The sequence below is a fragment of the Oryctolagus cuniculus genome, chromosome 2, assembly GCF_051225735.1.
Source record: "Oryctolagus cuniculus isolate XC-2025 breed Fujian yellow rabbit chromosome 2, ASM5122573v1, whole genome shotgun sequence".
In the NCBI taxonomy this organism is placed as follows: domain Eukaryota; kingdom Metazoa; phylum Chordata; class Mammalia; order Lagomorpha; family Leporidae; genus Oryctolagus; species Oryctolagus cuniculus.
This window is the reverse complement of record NC_142868.1, coordinates 16,035,875-16,063,201: the sequence shown is the minus strand read 5'-3', so window position 1 is coordinate 16,063,201 and position 27,327 is coordinate 16,035,875. Positions and strand designations below refer to the sequence as shown.

Below are 27,327 nucleotides of genomic sequence, written 5' to 3'. Positions count from 1 at the left end.
GTGCTTGTATACTACTTTAGTTTGATCAAAGTCGACATCCTGCTAAAAGGAAAAGCACGAATATATTCTCATTAAGTTCAGGAACAAATTAAGGATAATCTATTGTTATTATGTAACATTGTTCTAGAGGTATTAGACCACACAATTAGTAAAGGAAAATAAACAAAAATTAGGGGTAAAATTAAATTTATTTGCAGAAAATAAATTTTCATGATTGCATTCATGAAAATCCCAGGAGTAAATACAACATACAATAGGAATACTCAGTAAATCAGCAAGGGACAACTTATATAAACATTGATAGCTTTCACATATGGACACATAACTAAATTTGGAGTATATAGAATAAAAGCCCTCATTTTCAGTAGTAACAGAATGATCTAAATGCAGTCAGCACTCCACATCCACAGGTTCTGCATCTGGGGATTCACCCCACCACTGATTAATACGCTTTAAAAAAAATGCATCTCAGAGACAACCAAGAACACATTCATCATTTTGCTAAAATGTACAAAATTCAATGTGTTGTGACCATGTTTCAATCATGTGGAAGATTTTATCAGCTTTTTTTTAAGAAATGTCATATCGAATTGTCTTTTCACTTTTATTTCCTTTTAGGATTTCATCAAAGGTCTTTCCATTTTGCTCCGGGGGACAGTTCAAGAAAAACTCAACTGGGCATTTAATTTGTATGACATAAATAAAGATGGCTACATCACTAAAGAAGTAAGAGATGCCTCACTAAAATATCTATGCTCACTGTTTTCATTTAACTTCAAAATAGTAAGCAATTGCAAGAATTAACTTGAATTTTTTTTTTAGGAAATCTATAACATTTTATGTGGCAGTGAAAGATATATAAAAATTTTGGAATGGATAGGTATAATTTATGGTGAATTTCCAACATAAATACAAGGAGGCTTCAATATTCACATTACCTTTTAATGTCATTTTTCCATGAATATTTTTGACACCGCCTTTATATAAAATACACACAAAAAAAACTTGTATCTACTGGCATCTTCATAATACTGTGAATGGAATAAAGTCTTTGGTTGGAGTTGAACAGGAAGAAAATACATCCAACCCTATTAGAATCTTTGACCTGAAATTGTTTTCTTTTCCCTTTATGATGGTATCCATAGAGAAACAATTTCACTATCATATGGATGATGCTATGACCCCGTGTCTAGTGGAGCAACCTGCTGCAATTGTAGAATTCCAACTATGATTCCTGGTTGGCTATCCAAGAAAGAAGTTTCACATACCAAATTAAGATGCTCCTATCACAGAGTTGGCTAAATCAACTTGAAACAGTCAAAGAACAAAGGGAAAGAAATGGGATAAGTTAACCTCTCTTTGAATAAGGTGAAGGTAGGGTTGCAAGACTCCACCACCCAAATCCTGGTTCATTATTCATATGGCCTTTCTTTTTGCATCACTAGCTTTCCCCACAGCTAAATTTTGATCAAGGGGCCTCACAGAAAACAAGTATGCAGGGCTAATGGTCTGTGGCTGCTCTATTACAGAAACAGGGAAAGTGAACCTGATCACACCTATAGCTTGATAAATAGTCACGGGTTTTATTTATGCTTTGTGACCAGAAGATCTATGGGCCCAGAATGGGTAGCACCAATGGGTTCAGAAGACTTCATGAATATTAAGTATACATGCAAACAGAGCATATCCTGAATAGTTAATGTTTCTTAAATATTCATGGTATACCAATATGTAACATCCAAGAGCTTCAGAAATACTATTTATAGTCCCTTAAATTCCTTTTGAACTCTGATTAACACAAACATGTTCTGTTTAGTACTTGTAGGTACCACACAAAGTGAATTGTATCAAAGTGCTTGCTACTTACCTATACTCAAAACATCTTGCAAGGTTTTACCTGTTTTACAAAATCAACACTACTTTATAATTTATGAGAATACTCTATGTGTATATATATACACACACACATATATATACACATACAAACATATAAATCAACCTAATACAGAAGCCTTTTAAGTGAAACTTCAATATGAAGGAAACAAACAAATCTGATAATTAAGTATTTCAATATTTTTACTCATGTAACATTACAAATAACAAGGCACCAACTAATTTTTGTTTTACTCTTTAAAAAGTCAAGGTGTTCTCAAGTGTCATAATATTTTCACTAGTCTTCATGAATGACTTCTTTAGTTAAAGCCTGAGTGGAAAAAAAACAATGAGAATCCTAATGAGTTTTGAACTCCTCAATTATAAGCAGAAGTTTGCTTTATTTAGTCTTTATTTTACTCTTAATGTATGATGTATATTTTATTTTCAGTAAATGAAAATTGATAGTCAACATATAAAGTAACTCAATGAAACAAAGATACTCTATAGGAACTCAAATATTAAACCAGAATATTCTTTTCTTGAAAATGTTACATATGTGAGAATTTGCTTCACTTTAAAACCAAGATTAGAATTGATTCTTACTTTCTACTTCTGCTGCTTTTAAGGCAGAGAGCTACTTACTATCTTTTCTTTGGAACAACCAATTACCTAATGAAGAATCAAAGAAAAATTATAAAAAAAAAACCTGAAATATTTTTTCTTTGGTGTCTTTATATACTATGTACTATCTCATTGTGAGTGCCTCTTTTCAGGAAATGCTTGATATAATGAAAGCAATATATGATATGATGGGCAAATGCACATATCCTGTCCTCAAAGAAGATGCCCCCAGACAACACGTCGAGACATTTTTCCAGGTAGGAACAAAAGCAGAAGTCAGGGAGAGAGTACAATTAAGGGCACATGTCTTGATGTCTATAAAGTACTACAATGACTAAAAAGTATTATTGAAAGGAATAAAACAATAGAATGCTTGCTAAACTATTCTAATAATTTTGGTTCTGATTTTATTCTAATAACTACACTCACAACATTCACCACATCCTAGATAGAAAACTAAGTGGTCCGTGAGTATTGTTAAGTTAATCCTTTTGTGATTCTCTTATTTTACAAGTTTTGCTTTTAGTCAATTCTCATAAGAACCTTGTGGGGTCATAATTCCCGATTAGGCTCATTTTGCAGATGAGAAAACCAGATCTCTCTGCCTGAGCTGTCATATCCTGGAAGGCAGGATTTTGCCCAGTGTAGAGTGACTGTACCGCATTACACTGAAAAGGGGATAGTCAAAAAGAATGTGGCCGTATGATTCTTATCTCTAAGAAAGTATCTGTTCCTGTACAAACAGGCAGCTGGGTTAGTATGAGGGGATCAAGGCATACGTCTGAATAAAATTGTATTCTTTTCTTCCTGAACAGAAAATGGACAAAAATAAAGACGGGGTTGTTACCATTGATGAGTTCATTGAAAGTTGCCAAAAAGTAAGTAATGAGAGTAAAAACTATCACTTTGGCTTTCCTAACAGCTAGACTGAGTATAGCCAGCCAGCCATCATGTATTAATCAAAATATAAAGGCCACAGGAGATAATATTAAAACAGGGGCTATACGCCCACACCCCGAAAACAAGGCCAATTCTGTCTACCAACCAACATCAGAGAGTGCTGACTCTAAAGCAGACTAACCGTGTGGGAAGCCCTGCAGACCAAAACAAAGCTGCACATGTCCTGTTTTTACCCTCAAAATCCTTTAGAATATTCATCATCAAGGATAAAACACATATGGAATATTGGACTTGTTCTTTCCAAGAACTGAAAATAGACTCTATATATAATCTGTCGTATCTCCACAGAGTTAAAAATCCCCTACGGACAAGTATGTATCACAAGCAAAGTTTATAGTTTATGTCTAAGAGAAATGCTGCTTTAGTGTATGTGGACAAGAAATGGCTTTTTAGCTGAACCAAGTAATTTCTTTCAGTCACAAAAAACAGAATGGAAAAATTCTCTTGAGGAAAAAGCCATTACCTGCTATTTGAGAAACTAGTGTTAAATTACCTAGCTTTTTTTTTTTTTTAACTTGATGTGTAGATAAACAGCTCAGTGTCATCTACATCCAATTGGCAAGTGTCCCCCAATGTCCTCTTTACTTAGGTAATTTCTAAGGAATATACCAAATACAGCCAATGGACAATGGTTTCTCCCAACCAATACATTCCATTTTTTTGAGGTTCTAAAAGGACAAATTGCTATAACTAGCAGATATACAGAGAACTATGATTATTATGAATGTTTCCTCCAGATTCACAAATCTTCCTCCCATACCCCAACTCTTCCTCATGAAGTTAGAGCATAGCTCACATACAAACTATTTCTTTGCACCTGTACAAAAGTACCTAAAATCCCAAATTTTTCATTTACTTTGAGTTATCCGTTTTATGCCTCTGATTGTCAATTCTGCCTTACACTTTGAAAAATAACCTATTAACACTAGTAAGATTTAAAGAGAAGCAGAAAAAGCTACGTAGATGCAAGAAAACAGATTACTATGTGGCAAATAGAATGACATTTATGTTTGCCAACGTAAATTAGTGCCTGAGCTTCTGGCATAAGAGGTTGGTGGAGGAGGACTAGTTAGGTGCAGAATAATGTTCTTTCCGTTATGTACATGCTGAATTTAACCTGTTTATCTCTTGCAGGATGAAAACATAATGCGCTCCATGCAACTCTTTGAAAATGTGATTTAACTTTCAAATAGATCCTCAACTGAACAGACAAATGTGAACTATCTCACCACACAAAGCTGGAGCTAACCACTTTTAGCATAGATTGCTCAGCTTTTACACTGAGGCATATTATGCAAACAAGCTTTGTTTTACTATAAAGCAGTTCCCAAAAGATTTAAGTTTTCCAGTTATAAATTTGCATCCTTTTCATAATGTCACTGAGTTCATGGGATGTTCTAACTCATTTCTTACTCCGTGAATATTCAAAAGTAATAGAATCTGGCATATAGTTTTATTTATTCTTTAGCCATGGGATTATTGAGGCTTTCACATATCAGTGATTTTAACATACTAGTGTTTTTTGCTACTCACTTGTATGTATTCAGTCCTAGGATTTTAAATGGTTTTCTAAAATAGACATCTGCATTTAATTTCCAAAATTATATTTATTTTCATGTTTGTATGCTGTAATCCCACGTATATATGTTAGGTCAAGAAAACTATAAAAACTAAACACATAGTCCCAATTTCTATGGATTTGCTGCTTTCTGTTAAAGACATTATCTGGCATTTTTTATAACATTTAACAAATTAGTTTATTACCAGATGTCAGCATATGCCTAACAAAATTTATTTTAATAAGCATTTAATTTTCCATAATACACATTACAGCCAAGGCCTACGTAATGTATATAATTTCAGATCTGTTTAGTCTTATGGGATGTTTTCTATTGTGTCATTACGTGGAAGTTCAAGGAGGTGTGAAACAATGTAAGGATGTTTACAGACATATGCAAAGGGTCAGGATATCTGTCCTCCAGTACATGGTAATTAATGTTTAATAACAAGGGGTCCTTAACATCACTAAGTCCAAATCCATCCCCTTTTCCCCCAACCTTCTCATAGCAAGTTCACATTGCAGCCATTTAGGGACATAACTACAAGGAACAAAGCAAAAATCACTCTGAATGCACCAGTGATTCCATTATACTGAGAGCTACTACCAAGATTTTGAGAGCTACTACCAATATTTAGTAGAAAATGAATATAAGTACTGAATAACACATCTGTATTACATTATGATTTAGCTCATCAAAAAACTCCTGAAATTCAGATTCTTCATAATGGTCTTAAGCCAAAACATTACTAAAGATACATACATTTTCCCTGTTTTGTAGAAATATCACAAAGACCAAGAGGCTACAGGAGGAAGAAATTTGCGACTGTCTTTGCAACAATTAAATCAGGTATCTATTCTGGTGTAAAGATAGGATGTTGAAAGCTGCCCTGCTATCACCAGTGTAGACATTAAGAGTAGTACAATACATGTACACTGAAATCTGCCATCGCGTGTTTGTGAAAACTCAATGTGCACATTTTGTATTTCAAACAGGAAAAATAAAAGCAAATAAAATGTTTATAACTCTCCTGTGTTTAGGTCTTTATTCTAACAGACTTTGTTATTACCAGATTTCAAAATATTACTTTGCTCTTAGGACATTTTCCAGACTGTGTGTGTCTTTGGGTGGCACTGGCTGCAAAGGAGAAAAACACAAGGAGAGCAGGTAAGCAACTGGCGTAGCCACGATGATCTGAGGATGTGACAAGAGTGGGCCAGAGGAACCAGGAGAAACAGCAGGAGCATTTCTGCATTATAACTCCTCAGAAAGTACCTGTATTCTCTCAAATTACAGCTTGGCAACTGTATTTGAAATAAGAATTGCCACATGTCATGCAGGATAAGGCGTTCTCTGGCGCACCTGCTGCTCCCAAATAGGCAGGTGGTCTCCATCCCTTTCAAAGGATAGTTGTAGCTATTCAAGTCTCTATTCCCCTAAAAGATCTCATTTTTGTCTTGTCTTTCTCATCCTCCATGTCTTCTGTGGAATGATTTATAACTTCCATGACATCGAAATTCTGAACTATTTCTGAATATATCTGCACATCAGTATTTTCAGGTTATGAAATGTAAAAATAACAACAACTGAAATGCAATAAACATACTTGTAACAGAATTCATACACTTAAATTTTTTTAATAAAATTTTCCAAACATTCTATTATAAAATATTTACAAGTAATTGTGAATTCACAGGCATTTGTCCCTATTTTCACTTGGTAAAGATCCAAGAAATGTAAAGTCTATATAAAAATAAGTACACAGCTACAAACTGTTTAATACAAATAAAAAGGCACTAGAAAATATATACCAATCCATGTGATTACAGTTTCTTACCCAAATGATTAGAAATTTCAGTTTTCCATTAACTTGGTATGAGTACCTTTTACTTTGATTCAGTGGGATTGCAGATTCCCATCTTACTATTAGTAAACAACAAATGGTAGCTGTGATTTACAAAATAAACTGAACAAAGTTCATGGGTACTCGAATGTCAGTGATGGATACCTGTCACCAGAGAGTAAGATGACTTGTTGGCTCCTTATTTAACAGCATATGGAGCAGTATGTTGGGATTTTAGATTTGATGATCGTAAGACTTCCCTGTCAAGAAAAAATAATGTACCATCATTAGTGTCATTCCAAGTTTCCCTAATTATGTTTGCAGAAGAATGCCTAAAAAATATCCAGAACTCAAAACAAATGATGGAATAAGCGGAGTTTTTTTTGAGTTAAAAAACAAAGCAAAAAACCTATGTTTTTCAGATTCAAATGATCAGTATTTGAATTTGGCTTCCAGCAGTCAGTTTTCTCCATCCTAATTTCTTAATGCGTATATGAGAACATCAAAATCTACCTTTGAGAATTATAGAGGAGATTAAATGAGTTCTAACACCAAGTACCTGCCAGATAACAAATTCTTATACAGTTACTAAAAGAATGCATCCACTTAATGTCACCACTTCACAAATGTTTTTACCTGCCTTAACAGAGATTTTTGTTTACCCGGAAGTTGAACCTATCCATTACTGTGATATGCTGAAGCCTTGAGTGTGAAACGTCAACATTTAACGTTCATTTCTAACATTTAAAGAAAGTGATGGATGTGTACACCTTTAAGGTTTTAGAAAAGCATTCATTAATTTCATAAAGGATTACAAAGTAATGAGACAAGAGAAAGTCTATCACAATTAAATCAATTACTGTAAAATTATGGAGCACTTAAGGAGAGGTAAGTTGAGAAGTCTGAAGAACATAATACCTAACAGCTCTCATAACTATACAGTAGTCTATTCTAGCAAGATCCAAAGCAAGGAGACTGAGAAGCAATTAAAGAGGCACTTGTCTGACAGCCAGGACTGCTCAACCATAGCCTTCCAATTCCCCCTCCAAATTTCAACACGCTGACTCTCCTTGCCACACACACACACCTAGGAAAATTCACTGGTCCTGTCCCTTTTGATTTGTCTCATTTTCTATACTGCTACAAAAGATGTGCTAAAGCACCTAAGGAGAACTTCAGACTGAGAAACTGTGTCCTTGTGATTTAGCATCTGTTTACTTAAATCGCAGGAGAAGAAATGGCAAAAATTTCTTATATTAAATTTCTCAGAAGCACATTTACCGGCAAGAATTTCTTTTCTGGTCAGAGGGGACATTGAATTAGCGAGGGAATATTCCACCCAGCCACACATCTCCTCAACCAACTGTCTGAGTGCTAAATCTCCATCTGGGACCCTAACCAAATTCATTCCCTAGTAAGCTTAAGAACTTACTTCCTCCTCACAAACTTTAGCCTAGGCATTCCTCATGGAAAGAATATAATTGATGTAAAAAGTCACTGAACTTGGTTAAATTAGTTAATTCTATAAAAGTTTAAACATGTTAAATTTCTTAAATTCCTTCATAAAGTACCTAAAATGAAACTTAGTTCTGCAATTGTTAAGAGAACTATGTGTTGGCTGGCACTCAGGTTCTAGTCCCAATTGGGGCACCGGTTCTGTCCCGGTTGCTCCTCTTCCAGTCCAGCTCTCTGCTGTGGCCCAGGAAGGCAGTGGAGGATGGCTCAAGTGCTTGGGCCCTGCACCAGCATGGGAGACCAGGAGGAAGCACCTGGCTTCGGATCGGCACAACACACCAGCCGTAGCATCCATTTGGGGGGTGAACCAACAGAAGGAAGACCTTTCTCTCTTTGTCTAACTCTGCCTATCATTAAAATCTGATTAAGACTAATTTATGGAACTATTTCTAGGACTCCAAGACTAGATTATCCTAAATTCTTTGAAATGACCATTCAACCAAGAGTTATTTGATACCATATGGTAATGATATACCCCATTCTTGCACCTTGTTAAGTCAGAATGCACTGAACTATTCTAGGATGTGTGTGTTCACACACAAAAATATGTATGAAGTTACAGATACAATAGTGTAGTCACTTGCAAGTATCATTTTAATCTATGATTATGCAGACATTCTAAATTTTCAGAGGGAAAAGATGGTAAATGAATCTTGGGAAACTATTTTTCAATGAGTACTGTAAGTTAATTATTTCCTAAAGTTGTACCACACTGAGTACCACACAGCAAGCACAGTGAAAGGGAGGGCCTGGATTTACATAAGCTGAGTCTAAGCCCCGATACTTGAAAACTGCATGACCTGGACAAGACAGAAATCCCAAGCTCCAAAAATGTAAACAATTTCCTCTATGGTTACTTGCATCTATGAGATTATGTACATTAAATATATAGTCCATTTTTCAATATGACTAATAGTAGGAAAAAATAAACATACATGACTTAGGGAATAATGTCTTACTTACACTTCCACCATGCTGTTCTAGCTTTTGTAATGCACTGGTGATTGGCTCTTTAAACTTCTTGTCCATCAGTCTCTTGGAAAGCTTTTAAAAAAAGATTAGAAAGAAAAAAGGATATGAATTGTAAAATTAACAATGTTTACCTTAAGTAAGATTTCATAAGTTTGCCTTCATTTTGGATTGTGAGAGTTCTTTTAGGAAACATCTCACTGTAATTCACATAATAGATATGACGGTATTTGTTTAAAAACAATACACAATAATTTACACTATCAAGTAATACTAATTCCACAAAATCTTCCATAGTATATTATCTGGTTTTCTATGAAATAACACAATTTTCCCTTTTATAATTTGCAAGAGCCCTTCAAGAACTATGTTAATAGGCAAAGCCTGTAAAACAGATGTTTCCTACAAGAAAAGAGATCAATGTGTCTCTCTCACACACAAACACATGAAATGGAACATTTCTGTGACCAGTGCACTAATAGTGACAGGTAGAAGACAACACAAGACTGACTCTCAAAGGGGTTGTCCCAACTGGGCTTCACTTGGAAAGGGAGACAGTAGGGGCCATCACTGTGTCACAGTGGGTTAACGCCCTGGCATCCCATATGGGCACTGCTTCTACTCCTGGCTGCTCCACTTCCAATCCAGCTCTCAACCATGGCCTGGGAAAGCAGTAGAAAATGGCCCAAGTCCTTGGGCCCCTGCACCCACGTGGGAGACCCAGTAAGAAGCTCCTGGCTCCTGACTTAGGATCAGCACAGCTCCGGCAGTTGCGGCCAATTGAGGAGTGAGCCAGTGGATGGAAGACCGACCTCTCTCTCTCTCTCTGCGTAACTCTTTCAAATAAATAAATCTTTTTTTTTTTTTAAAAAAAAAGGGAGTCTACGGCCATACCACCCCAAACGCGCCCGATCTCGTTTGATCTCAGAAGCTAAGCAGGGTCGGGCCTGGTTAGTACTTGGATGGGAGACCACCTGGGAATACCGGGTGCTGTAGGCTTTAAAAAAAAAAAAAAAAAAGACAGTAAAAGGTAAGTGAGGACAGAAACACAAAAGTAGAGACAAAGAACCATTCCTGTAAGCAAGCCCAACCTGTAAGTGTTCGCTCCAAATGTCTGCATTACCTCAGCCAGAGACAAAAACCTTTCAGCTATGGCAAAATTTGTTCAGGATTCCACTTTGGAAATACAGATGAAGCCCAGGCAAGAACTAGTCATTCAGCAAACACATAAACCTATCATATAAAGTCAGCTTCTGGCTCTTCCTCTTGGGCATGGAAGTAACCCAGCAGTACTTCACTTCATTAAAGAGCAGGGCCATTTAGACAATCATCAAAGTTTAGGCAGGGTCTGAAGAGACTCCCAAACCCTAGTAGTCCCTAGTTTGTAATCAGAGTTGCAGCTTCTTCAAATGAGAGAGAACATACTGTGTTTGCCTTTCTGTGTCTGCTTAATTTACATGAGGTCGGAAGGGGCATGGCAGAATAAAGGGAGTTTAGGTAACGTACCAAAGCCAAGTTAGATGGAAGGGATGAGTTCCCCATGTTACATAGCACAGTTGGCTGACTATGGCTGAATATCACCTACCATGTACTTTTTGAGCAAATAGATGAGCTCCACAGTCTCTAACCAGAGTGATGTAAAAGAAGGGGAAACGTTGATTATCCTAATCAGTACGTATTATATACATGTATTGAAATGCTGCAGTACAGCCCATACATATGCACTAGTATTAATGTAAAAACAATGTAAAACACTTATTTGAAAAGCAGAGTTAGAGAAAGAGAGCCCCCATTCGCTGTTTAATCCCCAAATGGCCACAACAGCCAGGGCTGGGCTAGGCTGAAGCCAGGAGCTTCTTCTGGATCTCCCATGTGGATACAATGGGCCCAAAGACTTGAGCCATCTCCTATTGCTTTCCCAAAGCACATAAACAAGGATCTGGATTGGAAGTGGAGCTGCTGGGATTTGAACTGGTGCCCATATGGGATACTGGCCCTGCAGACAGCGGCTTAACCCAAATTTTAAAGACTCCCAGAAAGATAAAAACATGAGGAAGGCAGTTAGAAGGCAGCACACATAGGGCCTATCAATTCCCTGAGGACAGGTAAGAAGTTGTCTCCCTACAGTCCTTCAGGCCGCTTCATTTACACTGCACTACCCTGTAGCATGGGGAACACATCCGACCCATGGGGCTGTATAAGGCCTGCAAAGTTAGTCTGGCTTTGCCAAGGCAACTGCAGGTGGGACTCAAAATTCAATAGATCTGTGGCAGGCTAATTTTAGGTTGAAAGTTTTGTATGGCCCATGAATGATGTTATAAATATACAAATGGCCTTAGCAAAAAATGGTTCCCCACCTCTGCCCTATAACAAGGGTCCACAGGCAGATGTATGAACCAGCAGCATCAGAATCACCTCACCTGAGATACCTGTTAAAAAATGTAGATTCTTAGGTCCCAGCTTATACTTACTTAACCTGATTTTCAGGGCAGCAGCACAATTATGCATTTTTAGCAGATATCCAGGTGGGTTTTTTTCTCCTTCTTAAAGTCTAAGAATCACTGTCCTATAGTCAGTGGACAGCCATACATTTCAAGTTCAGAAAGGGTATGATTTATGAGAATTTTGCATAGAAGAAAAAAAATGAGTGGTATAGAAGAAGCTCAGTGACTGGTTTTGAAATTCTTTTTTGGGGGCCGGCCCTGTGGCATAGCAGGTAAAGACACCGCCTGTGGTGCAAGCATCCCATATGGGCACCTGTTTGAATCCCAGCTGCTCCACTTCCAATCCAGCTCTCTACTACAGCCTGGGAAAGCAGTAGAAGATGGCCCAAGTCCTTGGGCCCCTGTACCACGTGGGAGATCTGGAAGAAGCTCCCGGCTTTGGATTGGCGCAGCTCTGGCCATTGCAGTCAACTGGGGAGTGAACCAGCGACAGAAGAACTTTCTCTCCCTCTCTGCCTCTCCTTCTAACTTTTTCAAATAAATAAATCTTTAAAGAAAAAAAAAACTTTTCTAGAAAAAGAACACATTTTTCCAATAAACATTAGTGCAAAAGTGTATAACACAGATGAAAATGAAGTATTTCTGGCTGTAGAGAATAGCAGATGGGGGTGAGGGAAGAAGGGAGCCCGATAGCACCTCACGGGCATCCTCAGGCAGGCTTGGCTCACAGGGAACGGCTCAAAGAACAGGCACTACCGTCACGTGGCCTGTTTCCAGGGCTCTCTCCTCTACAGTGACACAATCAGCACCTGAAGGCCAGTGTGGTAACTCGATATTCCCCAAGTGCTGACAAGCCCAGGAAGGCTAGAGGCCATTCCAGTCACTCCTTCAACTCAGAAAGGGGAAAAAATAAATGCATAGTTTAGTGGCTATTCTGACCTTGTCCCCTGACACAGTGGGAGGGACTATTTAGGAAACACAGGTTCCAGTCCTTGCTTGACTTTAACTCTGGGTAAGAATCCGATGTGATTCCTTTTCTCTAATCAGCTCCTCTTCACTCCAACCCTCAGCTGATATCCTTGCTACTTATTTGGACACTCCCCTCCATGCCCCCCCCCCCCACCTAAAAAAATCTGTCCACAGGGCCTGAAAGCAAGTGTGCTTTTATCAGCATTATATTCCCAGTGCTTAGCATAATATCTGGCACAAAATGCGAGGGCAGAGAGCAACACATGGATGTTAAACTGTTGAATGATTGAATGACTCAACCTAAAATGAGTCATTTTATAACGTAATTCTTATAGTCAGTCAGCCACAACCCTTGACCTGAAAATTTACAAGGAAATATCTACGAGGATTCTCTCTATTCTGCCTTAAGAAATTTCACAAGGCAAGGTTCAACCGTCAATTCTCACTATGTCTCCTCCCCACCTGATACCTGGTGAGATTTTCATCTACTACCTTTCCTCATCTCAGCACAGCCTCTGTGACAGATTCCACTTTCTCAGCCAGATGGTTGCTGGGATGTATTATACTTATATAAAGTGAAGAATACAGTTCTAGGGTCTCTTAGATGAAGGTCTCAAAAACAACCAGTGGAATCATGATCAAAAATACATACCTCAGCTCTGAAATACCGAAGAATGCAGACAGAACTGAGTTGAGAGAGATTTCAGCCAGGACTCTAATCTGTCTATCCCTGTGCTTGCCTACAGAAATGTTTGTTCCATACCCCTGGCAATAACTTTTAAAGTTTGTTAGCCTGGGGTCTCTGAGCCTCAGATAATCCATATTAACAAGATAATTTATGGTGTGGTAAAGGGCTACAGGGTATCTCTGACACCCAGAGAGTAATGCCAACCCTGCAGGCAGGCAGACAGGCCTGCATGATAGATCCCAATAAAAACACTGAATACTGAGGCTCCCTCCGTTGGCCTTCTCGAGTTGGCAACACCCCAGGAATGTTGCCAGACATCACTGCTGGAGAAATGAGTGTGATCTGTACAACTCCACTAGGAAGGAAGACTGGAAGCTCTGTGCCTAATCTCTTCTGGTTCCTGCTCTATGTGCTTCTTCCCTTTGCTGATGGTAATCTGTACCTGTTTGCTCTAATAAACAGTAAACAGTTTTTCTGTGTTCCATCAGTCCTTCTAGAAGATTATCAAACCTAATTCATTGTCTCGGGAACCCCTTAAACTGCACAGTCTCCCACTGTGCATCTGCGATAAGGGTTAATTCAACACACATATTGGGAAAAAATTCATACTTAATGCAATTTACAGTTCCGTGAAAACCTCAGAAACAAAAAAAAAAACAAAACAAACATGACTTTTTTTTAACAAATATACCAAGAGCACTGCTGCCTACTTTCAGCTAATCAACAATGGCATATCATACTGTTCATTATCCACTCAAATTATGCTTACTGTTTATTAAAAGGCTAAACTCTGCTCATATATGTGGCTTTCCAATTAACAACAACAACAACAAAATACTGTGTCCACTAGTAAAATGCTTTAGGAGCTTCTAAGTCCCATCTCTGTATTTGTTGGTTACAATGCCTTTTTTTTTTAATTTGAAGTCATATTAACAATTAATCTGAACCCCTAAAGTTCTGACGAGATATGAACGACACATGATACATACAGACAAGCATTTGCTGATCTTTGCAGTACTTACACTTGTAAGCAGATGTTTCAGATGGTCATTTAGAGAAGGCCCAACAATGACACTTAACTGTACCAGAGCAGTCAATCCTCTTTCAAATACTTCATCATCTGAATGGACCTATAGGGTTGGTTGGTTGGTTAGTGATAAGGGGCAAAGAGGAGAAGAGGAGAAAGGAAAGATGGGTTAGGAAAAAGGGCTAGTCTCTGCAAAAAAAAAAAAAAAAAGGTAAAATTATGCTTTTAAAAATAGAAGATAATCACCAAAACCTAGAACTTTTAAAATGAGAGACAGTCTTGTGGTGCAGTGAGTTAAGCCGCTATATGCAAGCCAGCACCCCAAACAGAGTCCCAGTTTTGAGTCTCAGCTGCTCCAATTCGGATGCAGCTCCCTGCCAATATGCCTGGAAAAACAGCAGACGTTGGGCCAAGTACTCCCACCAACGTGAGAGACGTGCATGGAGTTCCAGGCTCCTAGTTTAGGCCTGGCCCAGTCCCAGCTGTTGCTGTTACAGTCACGTAGGGAGGAACAAAGCAGATCGAAGATCTGTCTCCCCTTTCTTTTACTCTGCCTTATAAACAAGCAAAACAAACTTTAATGCAGGACATCTAAGAGATATATCTTGTAGAAGAAAAAAATAAATAAAAAACAAAAACAAAACCACTTTTTGGCCTGAGTTAAGCATTAAATGAAATTTACCTAGCATACACAAATACTGCTTTAAGGTTCATTAGTTTTTCTAATTACTCAAAATCTCCTTTTTTACATCTTGTGCTTTATGCTTAGTATATTCTTTAAGTACATAATCCTGTGGCCCTGAATAACTGGCACATACTAATTCTACACATGCATCAAAATCACGGGTAAATGACTCTTTTGCATATAATTTAGAGTGGAAAAAGGCATAGGATATGCTAAATATAACAAAGCTGTCCTTTCTACGTGTTTTGAAATAGAAAGTATGATGAAATAAATGCCATACCAGAGCCGCCTTTAGCACCGGAATCAGTCTAGGCAACAAAGGCATGGCTTTCTCAGATGCACCTTTGACCAAAAGTAATTCTTTAAAACCCTCCTTGGACACAAAGGTATATGGATGTTTAGTCTCTCTCAGACCCTACCAAAGAGAACAAAAACACATGATTTGCATACCCATTTTGTTCCACTAGTACAGAAAAATTGAATCATTACTAGCTTAATTGAAAACTCGAAAGTTTGCTTATTGTGTTCCTAATAATATTATTTCACTAATGACAATTTCAATTACACTGAGAAACAAAGAAAAGACATACATGAGAAAGAACAACTCTACTCACAGAAGGGTTAAAAAAAAAAAGCAAAATAGCAGGAAAAAGAAAAATCAAAAGGAAAGAAAACTAAGAAAGGAAAGTAGAAAGGGGGCCTGCGCTGTGGCATAGTATGTTAAGCCTCTAACTGCAGCAGCAGCATCCAATATGGGCACCAGTTCAAGTGCTGGCTTCTCCACTTCCAATCCAGCTCCCTACTAATGGCCTGGGAAAGCAGCAGAACATGGCCCAAGAGCTTGGGCCCCTGCCACCCACGTGGGAGACCCAGAAGAAGCTCCTGGCTTCGATTAGCCCAGCTCTGGCTGTTGGGGCCATTTGGGGAGTCATCCAGTGGATGGAAGGCCTCTCTGTCTCTCCCTCTCTCTCTGTAACTCTGCCTCTCAAATAAATAAATGTTTTTAAAAATTAAAAAACTAGCAAGGAAACAAATGGGAGAACAGAGAAGTAAATACAAAGAGAAAGGAGAAGAAAAACTCACTAGGCTACTAAAAATGTTTTGTATGTGTTTTCACACACTGCTAGAAGAAAAGAAAGTTGCAGGGGGGCCAGCACTGCCATCCTAATGTACACTGATAACCCCATTATGAACACATAACTACTGCATCACCTACCTTCACAACAGTTTTACAGCTTGATCAGTTTCTGAAATATATTTCCTTCATAGTTAAGTATTTTATATTAAGATATTTAGAAGGAAAATATTGCACTATGTACAAAAAGCATTCTAAGATTTTAAATGTCATCTTTAACAGAGGATGCAATACAGAAACAGTTAGCAACGTGTATAGATAATTTCTCATTATGTCTTCTACTCAAAATACATTAGAAATAATTAAATAGTACTCTTATGACTTAACCAATCACTGTAAGTCCAGATAAAAGGTCTACCTGGCACTTTTGGAAAAGAAAAAAAAAAACAATAGCAATAGAAAATAACTTCAATTAGACTACTCATCTGTAAATTGAGTTAGTCATGCTTAGACATACTAATTTTCAATTACTTTGTGCTTTAGATGCAACCTTGTGCTTTAGATGCAACCATGTGCTTCTAAAAAGTGGCCAGACTTTTTCTTTCCTTGATGCTATTATGCTTTTGAAAACTATGCTGCCAGCACTTGGGCATCACTTTGAAAGAGAGGTTCTATCAACCCAGGGGTACCCTGTATTACACCCATTTTTAGAGAGGAAGACTCCCAGGTCAACAGCTTAAGTGATTTTCAGTAAGTGGTTCTTCTGTCACTACTTCCCCCAAATAAAAAGGGAAAGCTAAAATTCTACCAAACACAGAAATAAAGTGTTGGTGTTTGCACACGTTTTCAACAGACTGACTTTATGTGGCCTAAATTTAGAGTCCCTTTAAAGATTCCTCTAGAGGATAACATTGTATGACACCAGGTTAAGCCACTGGGCAGTCCACGTCAGTGTCACCTGGAATTCTGGCTGCTCCACTTCAGATCCAGCTCTCTGTTAATGTACCTGCAAAAGCAGTGGAAGATGGCCCAACTACTTGGGCCCCAGAACCCATATTGGAGAGCCTGGAGGAGTTACAGGTTCCTGGCTTCAGCAAGAATTGCGGTCATTTGGGGAGTGACCAAGCAGATAGAAGATTTCTCTCTGTCTCTGTCTCTCGTTCTCTAATTCCTTCAAATAAATAAATCTTAAAAAAAAAAAAGATACCCCCAAATAAAAGTCCTCACTGTAGCTTATAATTAGTTGGAAAATGCATCTAAATATATCACCAATTTTGATTTGTCTAAAAAAATGGGTTGGTATCATGTAGGAAAGGATTGAAGTTTAAAATTTAACTAAACACACATCACTAATACTTTTAATTTTTAATACTGAGTTTAAAAGACTGAACCAAAACTGAATTTCACAAAAGGCCATCGATAAAAATGCATGTTTATAATATCAAAATAATTCTGCAAACTGAGCCATGAATTAAGAAAAGCAAAGATTTATTGAAAAAACTTGAAAGTCTTCAGTAGGAACCGAGAAGTCCAGTTATGAGATTAAATGTATTTGGAAAACTAAACAGGAAATAAGATATTTCAATATTTCATTATAATTAAGAATTTCAACAGGAAAAACTGCCTATTTTTTTTTCACTTTTCTCTCAACTCAGCCCTCCCAAATAGTTTTATTAGGAAAAAGAAGTGCTCACTTTATTTATTTATTTTCTTCCCAAAGATCTATCTATTTACCTGAAAGAGCCACAGACAGGGAGAGACAGAGCTATCTTCCCTCTGCTGATTCACTCCCCAATGGCCCCAATGGCTAGGGCTGGGCCAGGCCAAAGCGAGGAGCTTCTTACAAGTCTCCTATATAGATGCAGGGGCCTAAGCATTTGGGCCATCCTTCACTGCCCTCCCAGGCACATCAGCAGGGAGCGGGATTGGAAGTGGAACAGCTGGGATTCAGACTGGCAAAAAATTTACTTATTTAAGAGACAAAGATGAGAGAGAAAGACAGCAACAGAGGCTTGAATCCACTGCTTCAGTCGGCAAATGCCCCAATGGCTGGGGCTGGCAAGGGCCAGAGCTAGGGACTGGAACTCAATCCAGGTCTCTCAAGTGGGTGGTGGCAATGAGCGGCTGCCTCCATGAGTCTGCACTCACAGCAAGTTGTTCAGGATCTGGAGCTAGGAATCAAGCCTGGGCATGCAGATATGGGACACAGGCATCTCCACCACTAGGCTAAATGCCCACTCCTGGTAAGCGCTTCCTTAAATAAAAATAATAAGCTCGATGTTCTGGCTTAGATGACCTATTACTAAGTGACATATTCTATAAACATGGCACTACCTATTTTTCTTACAAAAATTGGTAAGTAACTAAATGTTTAAACATGAGAAAACTGGTTATTTCTCAACCTCTAATTCTAGGAGTAAAATTCACCAAATGTACCATTGATTTACTTGAGTAAGACTTCACCAACTCCTGATATAACATGTTAAATTAGGAGCAGGCAGGCAGCCTTAGCAGTTAAGACACAGTGTCGCAACCGGAGTTCCAGGGTTCAATTCCTGGCTCTGCTACTATTGGCAGCTTCTGACTAATGCAGACCCTGGGAGGCAGCAGTGATGGTTCCAGTGATTGGACTCCTGCTCCCCATATAGTAGACCTGGATTACCTTCTAGCTCTTAACTCTGGCTATGTCGCTGGGCACTTCAGGTAAACCACTGGAAGGGAACTCTGTCTCCCTTTGTATCTCTCAAATACACACTTTTTTTAAAAATTATATTGAGCAGGCATTGGTGCAATGCTTAAGATGTTGCTTGAGACGCTCACATTCCCCATCAGGGTGCTTGAGTCTGTTTCCAGCGCTAGCTCCACTTCCAACTCCAGCTTCCTACTAATGCATACCCTGGAAGGTAGAAGACCAATGGATCAAGTAACTGGATTCCCGCCACCCACACAGGAGAACTGGATTGAGTTCCTGGCTCCCACAATCAGCCTCTGCTGGCTTTTGTGGACATCTGGGGAGTAAAGCAGCAGATGGGAACCTTGTGTGTGTCTATCACATAAATAACACATTTAAAAATAGGTAAATTATACAAAGGAATAAGGAATACAAACTTTTTAAAAAATACTCTATTAGCCATTCCAATGATAGTTTTATTGAAGATTACAAATAAAGCACAGAGTCCCAGATTTCTCCGAAAGGCCATCTAGAGGTTAGTACCATCACTTCCCTAAGAAACACAACTAGCTTTAGAGACAGAACAACCACTTATCATTATCAGATGTAGGTGAAGCTTTCCTCCCTGAAGTTCTCATTTGATGACTACAAAAAGGAATTTTCCTTCTCATTATAATTCTATATAATTATTTTTTGAATTAAATATGCACACTTTACCTACTTATTTACAGATTTTTATACAGACTAATTTGATATTTATAAAACTTGATTAACCAATTAAATACTTAAGGGAATATTTGTAATGTATGTTGTTTCTTATTTCCAAGTACAGAATGTCATTTACTGATAAGCTACAAAATAAAATTTTAAGAGTTTTTTTGTCTATAAAAATTAAAGAGAAATTTACCTCAGCTAAAGTAATAAGAAGAGGATCAAATGCAAGGTTTTCAGGAGGACACTCCCACTGTAATCTATGTTTTACTGAGCCATGCACCAACCTGAAACACAGAAGTCAGTGAATGTAACAAGGAAAACATATTAAGCAGCAATCATCTAACTAGGACACTGTTTAGAACACATTTATCAGAATTATTTTATAACATGTAGGAATACCTTGACTTTAAAAGATAGAACAAGGATATTTTATGATCAGAGTCAGCGAACTCAAAAGGCCTCCATAGCCTTGGCAACTCATGACAAGAGCCTAGGGTGATTACTGATGCCATAAACAAGAGTGTCAATTTGTTAAGTCAACAACAGGAATCACTGTGCACTTACTCCTCATGTAGGATCTCTGTCCTTAATGTGCTGTACAGTGTGATTTAATGCTATAACTAGTACTCAACCAGTATTTTACACTTTGTGTTTCTGTGTGGGTGCAAACTGTTGAAAGCTTTACTTAATATATGCTAAATTGATCTTCTGTATATAAAGAGAATTGAAAATAATCTTGATATGAATGGAAGGGGAGAGGGAGCGAGAGAGGGGAGGGTTGCAGGTGGGAGGGAAGTTATGAGGGGTGGGGGGGAACCACTGTAATCCATAAGCTGTACTTTGGAAATTTATATTCATTAAATAAAAGTTAAAAAATAAATAAATAAGTAAAAAGAACAAGGATATTTTACAAAGCAACATCTATTATCCTAAAACTTCCTACTCTTTCAGCAAAAACTGGTAACCCTACATTTGTTAAGTTGTGGTACTTTAGTATGTTGCTACCTGTAAATCTTGTATCTTTTATGTAATGTAATATAATGTAATATAATACAATGTAGTATATATATATATCTTAACTGATATCTTTTAGTCACAATTATAACAAAATCAGTAACCTACAGAAAATGAAAAATGCCAACAAAACATAATACAGAAACTAGAGTCTCAGATAAACATATAGTAATAACAAGTTGTAGGACAACCAGTTTTTCCCCTGTTATAGAGAACAGCACTGCACCTGGAAAGTGAAATGTGACTTCTAGGTTACAAAGAGGCAGCCCACCTATGACGTATATTCCTGATGCTTTTTTTAAAAACAGCTTTACTGACAGGTAATAAACTGCACATGTTTAACGTATAGTTTTAATGATCTGATTATTTTAAAATTTAGTGTATATGGGCCACACAGCAGACACATAGATAACAAACACCCTAAACAGCACTCTGGCCTCAGTATCAGCCCTTAAGGCATTCAGATCTGGCTAAAAAGCTGAGTTTCTGAGCCAAGACACTGTGGCAAAAAATGACTTACATGAAAGAGCTCTGTGAGATCCCAGTGGAAAGAAGGGGCCATCAAAGAAGGAGGTACCTTTCTCTGGAGGAGAGAACTTCCACTTTGATTATGGCCTTGTCTAAATAATGTTGGAGTGTGTGGACTCAAAAGGCTTCCATAGCCTTGGCAGCTCATGACAAGAGCCTCAGGTGATCACTGACATCACAAATAAGAGTGTCAATTGTTAAATCAACAACAGGAGTCACCATGCACTTGTTCCCCATGTAGGACCTCTGTCCTTAATGAGTTGTACTATGAGAACTAGCAATAAAACTAGTCTTCAAACAGTACTTTATACTTTGTGTGTCTGCGTGGGTACAAACTGTTGAAATCTTTACTTAGTATAGAGTTGATATTCTGTAAATAAAGATAATTTAAAATGAATTTTAATGAAAAATGGGATGGGAGAATGATAGGAAGTGGGATGGTTTGGGGGTGGGAGGGTGGGTATGGGTGGAAGAACCACTATAATCCAAAAGCTGTAACTATGAAATTTATATAGATTAAATGAAAGCTTTCAAAAACATTTAATGTATATGGGTCAAATGGTCATTTTTCCATTCAATTATTATTTATAGCTGTTGTCTATATTCCCACTAAACTAGGGTCTCATTGGTTTTAACTTGTTAAATTTCTAAATTGGTTAAGTATTTATTAAGCCTTTTTACTGTAATGTAGATTTGAATTATTATATCTCAAAAATTAATAAAAGGGGGAGGGAGAAAATATGTTCTTAGAATTTTATCTACAAATCATATGGAATCTGATTAAAAACTAAAAATTAAAATAAAAAATTTTAAAAAGATAAAAAAATAGTATACAACTGGGTTAGTTTTGACATATGAGTACATTCAAGGAACTATGGACTTAGTCATGAAGCCCAAATGTTTCTTCACACTCCTGACTTCTTGGTTTCTCTGTTAGTGCTATTTTCACAATAGTAAGGGGACTCTGTAATGCTGTTTTTATGGTGTCAACAAAAACTAATTGCTTGGAGAAAAGAGGAATTAAGGATCCTAACACAGGGCTTCTATTCCGATTTTTTTTTTTTTTGACAGGCATAGCGAGAGACAGACAGACAGACAGAAAGGTCTTCCTTTCCGTTGGTTCACCCCACAAATGGCTGCCACGGCCGGCACACTGCGCCGATCCGAAACCAGGAGCCAGGTAACCCCTCCTGGTCTCCCATGGGGTGCAGGGCCCAAACACATGGGCCATCCTCCACTGCCTTCCCAGGCCACAGCAGAGAGCTGGACTGGAAGAGGAGCAACCGGGACAGATTCTGGCACCCCAACTAGGACTAAAACCCAGGGTGCCAGCGCCGAAGGCATAGGATTAGCTAAGTGAGCCACGGCGCCGGCCATCTATTCAGAATTTAAACTATAAAAGTGTAATAAAATTACTTTTTGAGTTTATTTTTCATTCAAAACCTTAAAATGTCATTTAAAAATATTTACTGAATTTTGAAAAAAAAATTTTTGATTATTCTTTCCAAAATAAGCTAACATTGATGTACTATGAAAAAAATAAAAGCTTCTTAGTTACAAATATTTCAATATTATGACAATGCTAGTAATATGTATTTGTTTTCTTAATATATATATCAATGTCCGCCAAGAAAGACAGCAAGAATTATTACATCAAAAAGAGAGCAAAAACGGGCTGCCTTTGTGGTAGAGTGGGTAAAGCCTTGACCAGAAACCCCAGAATCCATATGGGTACCAGTTCGTGTTCTAGCTACTCTCCTTGCAATCCAGCTGCCTGCAATGGCCTAGGGAAAAGCAGTGCAAGATGGCCCAAGTGTCTGCGACTTTGTCACCCAGGCGGTAGACCTGGATGAAGCTCCACTGTGGCCATCTGTGGAGTGAACCAGCAGAGGGAAGATCTGTCTCTCTCCCTCTCTCTCTCTCACTTGCTCTCTGTAACTCTTTCAAATAAATAAATCAATCTTAAAAAGAAAAAAAGCCCTATGTACTTATTAAGAAACAACTGCATCAAAGTGCCAACTTTTACTTTAAAAATAGGGCATTTTACTTACAACTTGTTAAAACTTGAGAATATTTAATGTTTCAAAAACGGTTCAATTTCTTAAATTATTTGGTGTTTACCATAAATTCTTAATAATTCCATTTTGGGATTCAGATTTTTTTTTTTAACAATTCCAAGGATCTCTACCAAAATAACAGCCAGAGTAAGTCACATTTATTTCCACCTTGCTAATAAATAAAACTTTCAATATATTTAAATTGAATACTTTGTTAATTTTACTTAATTATTTAGAATAATGTGGTCAATTATATGTTGTATTGATTTTTACCTGCAAGGAATACCTCCTTTAGAGTAAATAGCTGCAAATGCAGTAGGGGCTCGTGACTGTTCACCAAACTGAAATTTAAAAACAGGAAATTATTACTTTCACTTCCTAGTGATACCTGATCGAATTTAATCCTGCTGAGGTCAGAGCAAATGGTGACCATGATTTTCAGCCTGCCAAACTGTTATCACATGGCATCATTTCTACTCAGCAGCACACTGCAAGAAACTGCCAACCCTTTTGGTAGTAGTAATGTCACCACCACACTTCGTGTATTTCTTTTTATCCCTAATTTGTTTCAGAAGGCCTGAAGGTGGCTGAAACCATATATGGACTGAGAGCACTTTCTACTCTCTCCCTGTGACCTTCTGAGGTGAGGGCTAAGTGCAGAAAAGGTTACACACGGGCCGGCACCGCGGCTCACTAGGCTAATCCTCCGCCTTGTGGCGCCGGCACACCGGGTTCTAGTCCTGGTCGGGGTGCCAGATTCTGTCCCGGTTGCCCCTCTTCCAGGCCAGCTCTCTGCTGTGGCCCGGGAGTGCAGTGGAGGATGGCCCAAGTGCTTGGGCCCTGCACCCCATGGAAGACCAGGATAAGTACCTGGCTCCTGCCTTCAGATCAGTGCAGTGCGCCGGCCTCATCGCGCCAGCTTCGGCGGCCACTGGAGGGTGAACCAACGGCAAAAGGAAGACCTTTCTCTCTGTCTCTCTCTCACTGTCCACTCTGTCAAAAAAAAAAAAAAAAAAAAAAAAAAGGTTACACACAGGAAAGGTGTGTATATTTTGAGTTACTAGCTTATCTCCTACTTGCCTTCCAGCCAAATAACAAATGGTGCGGAAAGTCAGAGAATCTATATAATTTCCCCCAAATGGATTAATGCTTTCATGCAAATCAAAGGATTCGGTTGGATAGGGGTGAGAGAACTGAAGACAGAGCAAGGTTCTCACACACACACATCTGGATGCATCTTAGATTACAAAACGTCTTGGGGCTGACCCGTGTTACAGTGGATTAAACTGCAGCCCAGAGCAGAGAGCTGGTGCAACTCTTGGCAGCTCTGCTTCCAATCCAGCTCCCTGTTGATGTGCTTGGGAAGGCAGCCAATGATGGCCCAAATACACACACCCCTGCCACTCATGTGTGAGAACCAGATGGGATTCCTGGCTTCTAGCTTTAGCCTAGCTCAGCCTTAGCTGTTACAGCCATCTGGGGAGTGAACAAGGGGGTGGAAGATCAAAATCAAGTTTTCTTTCTGTATCTCTCTCCCTTCCTCCTTCCCTCCCTCTCTCTCTTTGAAAAAAAAATCACATCAAGTAGCTTTAAAGTATACATAGGGGCCAGTGCTCTGGCTTAGCAGATAAAGCCACTGCCTGCAGTGCCAGCATCCCATATGGACGCTGGTTTGAGTCCCGGCTGCTCCACTTCTGATCCAGCTCTCTGCTATGGCCTGGGAAAGCAGTAGAGGATGGCCCACATCCTTGGGCCCCTGTACCCATTTGGGAAACCCAGAAGAAGCTCCTGGCTCTTGGCTTCAGACTGGCCCAGCTCTGGCTATTGTGGCCATCTGGGGAGTAAACCTGTGGATGGAAGACCTCCCCCTTCTCTCTCTGCCTCTAACTTTGCCTTTCAATAAATCAATCTTAAAAAATAAATAAAAATATAAAATATACTTAGAGTATATGTTTTTAGGTAATTTATCTGACATTACTGTTTGAAAGCAATTTTAACAAGTTTTGTTTTTTGGGGCCAGCACTATGGTGCAGTAGGTTGGGCCACAGCCTGTGACACACCTACATGGGAATGCCAGTTCTAGTCCTGACTGCTTTACTTCTGATCCAGCTCCCTGCTAATATGCATGGGAAAGCAAAAGATGCTGGTCCAAGTGCCTGGAGCCCTGCCACCCACGAGGGTGACCAGGGTGGAGTTCAAAGCTCTTGTCTTCAGCCTGTCCCAGCTTTGGCCACTGCAGACACTTGGGGAGTCAGTGAACAGAAGGTCTTTCTTACTCTGACTCTTCCTTTCTGTCACTATGCTACTCAAATAATAATAAAACTGAGAAAACACAGAAACCTTATGCTTCTTTATTGCAGGAATTTTAACTAGATGAGTGAAATATTCCTATTTCTGTGAATTATTATGTAGAACATGAATTTAAGCTTTGTAAATAAGCTCTTTTACTACAGTTTTTATCTGCATCTCCTACTTGCCCTCCCAACATGTGTTTTTCCAGAGAAAAAGGAGTTAATTCTAAACTTTAACATAATGAACCATTCTAAATGCTGTCCTGAAGAAAGACGTACGATAATCGTGATGACGAACAGAGTTAAGGATATACATGTAGAAGTGTGGAGGTGACAAAAGTACAGAGATGAATTGATTTGAGTATGTTTTACTTCCTGATATGAATGAATAAATTTGTATTCAGTTGCCATCTTCTGCTTGCCACCAAAGAGCCTCAGCCACTCTCTCAGTGCCCTTTGAAAGCTGAAATCACTAACATCTTAACCTACCAAGGCTGTGCCTGGGCCAGACAGCAACTAGTGCTATTGTACAGGTGTGATACAACTTAGGCACTTTTATGGGTATAAATCTCATGTTTGTTACAGCTGATTAAATTGTTACAACAGGATGAAAGGAGGCTAATACTACTGTTAGGATTGTTAGTGGAACTAATTTATGTAATACAGAGGAACATTCAGACCTTTATATATTTATGGAAGCATGTAAACTGTCCTATGACAACAGAATACAAATTTATTCAATATTAGAAAGTGAAGTTGGCCAGCGCCACGGTTCACTAGGCTAATCCTCCACCTGCGGCGCCGGCACAGCAGGTTCTAGTCCCGGTTGGGGAGCCGGTTCTGTCCTGGTTGCTCCTCCCCCAGTCCAGCTCTCTGTGGTGGCCCAGGAGTACAGTGGAGGATGGCCCAGATCCTTGGGCCCTGCACCCATATGGGAGACCAGGAGAAGCACCTGGCTCCTGGCTTCGGATCGGTGTAACGCACCGACTGCAGTGGCCATTGGGGGGGTGAACCAACAGAAAAAGGAAGACCTTTCTCTCTCTAACTCTGCCTGTCAAAATTTTTTTTTAAAAAAGTGAAATAAAAGGAATAAAAAAAAAGCTGATATGGTAATTTATTTTATGTTCTACAGTGCTCAATAAACATGACAGAACATACCAAAACTGGTTCATTCCAACACCTTCTCAACACTCATCCACACATGCATATCATTATCTCAGTTCTTTTTCACAATTACCATACAGTCTTTCTTCATCACTGGCTCAAAATTAACACATCCAAGAAAACTAACACAGGACAGTACTCAAAACAGTTCAACAATGCACTACATGTTTACTGCTTCAGAAAGCCTACTGAGTTAGGCACTATTTTGTACCTACAGGATTAATTGTTTTAGGGTTAAGTTTATCACTTGGTCGAGGATGAAGCTTTCTGACAGACTCTGGAGAACGGGTTGATGATGAGGATTTGCTTCGCTGAACTGCACTCCTGTGATTTATTTGTGTATTTGATGAAGTTCTTTGATTACAGTTACCTGGAAAAGATAGAAATCAGCAAAAAAGAAGTGAAAGCAATAACCCTCATCCATCTGCAACACACAATGTGTCATTAAGAAACTTGGCTTCTTCATTTAAAAAGGAAAGCTCTGTACCTGTTACTTTGTTTTTCAGCTGTACACCTCCAGGGCACTCTGATTTCTGCATTGCTTCCCTTTCACTCCTGCAGTTAAATGAAAATTTGATTTCAAAATTTGTTTGTGGGACATTCATTATCAATACAAAGACCTAAACAGAGGGCAGGCAATGTGACACAGAGGGTTATG

General features: G+C 38.6%; 2 protein-coding genes and 1 non-coding gene across 15 annotated transcripts in view; 2 read left to right on the top strand and 1 right to left on the bottom strand.

Moving 5' to 3' along the window:
• KCNIP4 (potassium voltage-gated channel interacting protein 4) overlaps positions 1–6,044 on the top strand; it is a 1,209,654-nt gene extending 1,203,610 nt beyond the window's left edge. For all 7 annotated transcript variants that reach the window (XM_051842102.3, XM_051842088.3, XM_089326981.1 and 4 more), the window contains 4 exons: positions 619–726; positions 2,649–2,753; positions 3,312–3,374; positions 4,591–6,044. In XM_051842102.3, the coding sequence (XP_051698062.1) occupies positions 619–726; positions 2,649–2,753; positions 3,312–3,374; positions 4,591–4,638 (324 nt within the window). In that variant the 3' untranslated portion in view covers positions 4,639–6,044. The remainder of the gene's footprint in view (positions 1–618; positions 727–2,648; positions 2,754–3,311; positions 3,375–4,590) is intronic.
• Positions 170–27,327, bottom strand: part of PACRGL (parkin coregulated like) — a 39,608-nt gene continuing 12,450 nt past the window's right edge. For 4 of the 7 annotated variants that reach the window (XM_008274565.5, XM_017350521.4, XM_017350520.4 and 1 more), the window contains exons 2-10: positions 27,157–27,224; positions 26,885–27,039; positions 23,488–23,555; positions 19,809–19,899; positions 15,436–15,570; positions 14,466–14,573; positions 9,337–9,417; positions 7,024–7,118; positions 170–2,203 (exon numbers count right to left, since the gene is read on the bottom strand). In XM_008274565.5, the coding sequence (XP_008272787.2) occupies positions 7,062–7,118; positions 9,337–9,417; positions 14,466–14,573; positions 15,436–15,570; positions 19,809–19,899; positions 23,488–23,555; positions 26,885–27,039; positions 27,157–27,208 (747 nt within the window). In that variant the 5' untranslated portion in view covers positions 27,209–27,224 and the 3' untranslated portion in view covers positions 170–2,203; positions 7,024–7,061. Of the gene's footprint in view, positions 2,204–6,636; positions 7,119–9,336; positions 9,418–14,465; positions 14,574–15,435; positions 15,571–19,808; positions 19,900–23,487; positions 23,556–26,884; positions 27,040–27,156; positions 27,225–27,327 lie in introns of those variants that run through there. The other 3 variants (XM_070068098.2, XM_070068100.2, XM_070068095.2) reach the window with 1 other exon arrangement.
• LOC127490369 (5S ribosomal RNA) lies at positions 10,223–10,341 on the top strand. The gene has a single exon (XR_007918347.3). It is a non-coding gene; the product is annotated as a 5S ribosomal RNA (ribosomal RNA).